The following is a 2,465-nucleotide window of genomic DNA, read 5'->3' on the forward strand; positions in this document are numbered from 1 at the left end:
TTCAGAACGGGAATGGAAAGAAAAAAACGTTCCTTGTGCAAATCACTGATTCCCAAATGTTTTTTTTTTCCTTTCTTTTCTTCTCAACAAAAAAGATGTAGAACTTCATGGAAATGAGAAGTGTGCACGTGACCAAACGATGATGTCACCACTATTGTTGTTGTTTCCCTTCTCCACCAATCAACAGCCACTTGCACAAAATCTTTACCACAAACCTGTAATTTCACCATTGGACCAAAATGACAACAGCTGTCAGACAGCTAGTCAGACAACACCATTGGACCAAAATGACAACAGCTGCAGCCCACAGTCTGGGCTGCAGCCCACCTGCATGTACCGTACGCACCGACCACACGGCGGAGTTTTACAAATATATAAACGTCTATTTTATCTCCGTCAGTCACAGCATCTCCAGAGTCTGAAGTCTGTTTGGTTTTGGAGACTTTTTGAAGTGGCTTCCAGATTAGAACCCTCCACCTGCCTCCACCTCGGCTACATCCGTAGTACATGTAACATCGTACGTGATTGTGCAGTGCCCCTGGAGTCCAGTCTTGTGAAGTGAAAAAAACAAAAACCGTTCTTGTAGAAATGTGGTCAGTACCAAACAAGTCAAATAAAGATTTAACTCCGGTGTTTTACATTTTTGGTGTGAACTTCGTTTTTCTGCCTGTTAATAAATTATGAAAATGTGAAAATATATATAAATATACATGCATATATTTATATATAAAGATATAAATATACGCATAGATTTCTGAAACGTTTATTTTACAAGGATCCGAAAACATTCAACGTTTTAGTTTAATCGTTTCATATGTCAGTAGCGCAGTAGCAGTGTTTAGGTGATTATGGTGCCCCCTTGTGGTCGTATTTGATCCGGCGTATATTTTAATAAATAAGTAACATCGATCGCAAATTAGCAGGACGAACCAAACTACCAGAAAAGCGGGACTAATGTTCCCTTGATCCCAGGGTTTAGATCAAAAAGTTCTGCACGGACTTTATCTTAAAGATCATCATCAACAACAACAACAACAACAACTTCCGGGATAGTTTTCCGAACAGTTGTCGGCAGGATGACGGTTAACAGGAGGTTCTCCACCGGCCCACTGCAGTAATCGATCGATCGATCAGCTGGCCTCCACCCGGAGGTTTTAACAACCGTCAGGTTGTGAGAGCGACGTCAACAACAACCCCAGCAGCAGCAGCAGAGGGAAGGCGTGAACATCCTCACCCACACCACTCACCCACACCACTCACCTGCCAATTTCTCCCCCAATTACGCGTGCAGCAGTTATCGGTCTGTCACAAACACCGTGGAAAGTTCAGCTGTCGGAGCTAAAAACAAACAGAAAAAAAGCTGTGAGCTCAGTCACACTGACTGAAATTAACACCCCTATTAATAGAGGTGGGGGTGACGGTAGAGGGAGCAGGGACCGGGGGAGGAAGAAGAAGAAGAAGAAGAAGTGGAGGAGTCAAGGACACACCGGAGTTTCCGGTTCACTTCAACAGAACTGAGGCCGATACTGACGTCACGGGCGGATCCAGCCATTCTGGTGTCCAAGGAGACATTATGGTTTGGACCCCCCCCACCTCCAGCACAACCTCTCAAATACTCCAACTCTAATCTCCCAAAAACCCATCAGGACAGAGCTGTAGTTTAGTTGATCAAACACCAACATGTAATAAAAGAAAAATAATGAATGGATTTAAAACAGTTTGATTTAATATAAAAACTGCTGGGGTTTAATTCACAGTTGGTTCCAGTGTCAGTAAATATATATATATATATTTGTGTTTGTTTATTTCCTAACTTTAAAGAGGAAACAGCCTGAGAATTCTTACTATTAGTTACATTATTTATTGCTGTTTTTTTTTTGTCAGAGGGGTTACAGCTTTCATTGCCCCCTCCAGCAGATGGCGCCCCAGGCGACTGCCAGCTGACACACTTGAAGGCCGGAGCAATAAGAGACTAAATAAGCAGCATTTAAATGTCGTGACGACTTTGAAACAAAACCTGGAGCAAAAACTTCATGAAAAATAGATGCACACGGAGGCGCTAGCGCGCAGACGCCGGCGCGCAGCCACGCTGTTTGTGCACAGGGCGAGCCTCAGCTTTATTATACATTAATCTCTTAAGGGATGTGCCCTAATTAACGGGGTGACCTCCTAGCGGGTAACCCCTTTCCGAGAGTTAACATTTAGAGATGCCCCCCCCAGGGAGGAACTTTGAAGTGGGTTTTAATGACGGCGTCGCAGTGACATTAAAGAGTCATTAATGAGGAAAAGAAAAGTCCACGACTTGGTTTTATTTCCCAACAAGTTCTATCCTGATTTGACAGAAGATACAAAGCAACATATTTCATCTGAAGCAAAGAAAAAAAAAAAAAAGAAAAATCAAACATTAAAGAAACACACACACAAACATGCCCGGGGTAACACTCCTGCTGCTGCCGCCCACCCCC

General features: G+C 43.2%; 1 protein-coding gene across 1 annotated transcript in view; it reads left to right on the plus strand.

Annotated features, from left to right (window-relative positions):
- The window catches only part of pianp (PILR alpha associated neural protein), a 9,168-nt gene extending 8,930 nt beyond the window's left edge, over positions 1-238 (plus strand). The window contains exon 6 of the mRNA XM_025061337.1: positions 96-238. Coding sequence (XP_024917105.1) covers positions 96-117 — 22 coding nt within the window. The 3' untranslated portion in view covers positions 118-238. The remainder of the gene's footprint in view (positions 1-95) is intronic.
- The last annotated feature ends 2,227 nt before the right edge of the window (positions 239-2,465 follow it).

The sequence above is a fragment of the Cynoglossus semilaevis genome, chromosome 13 (assembly GCF_000523025.1).
Source record: "Cynoglossus semilaevis isolate Cse_v1.0 chromosome 13, Cse_v1.0, whole genome shotgun sequence".
Taxonomy (NCBI): domain Eukaryota; kingdom Metazoa; phylum Chordata; class Actinopteri; order Pleuronectiformes; family Cynoglossidae; genus Cynoglossus; species Cynoglossus semilaevis.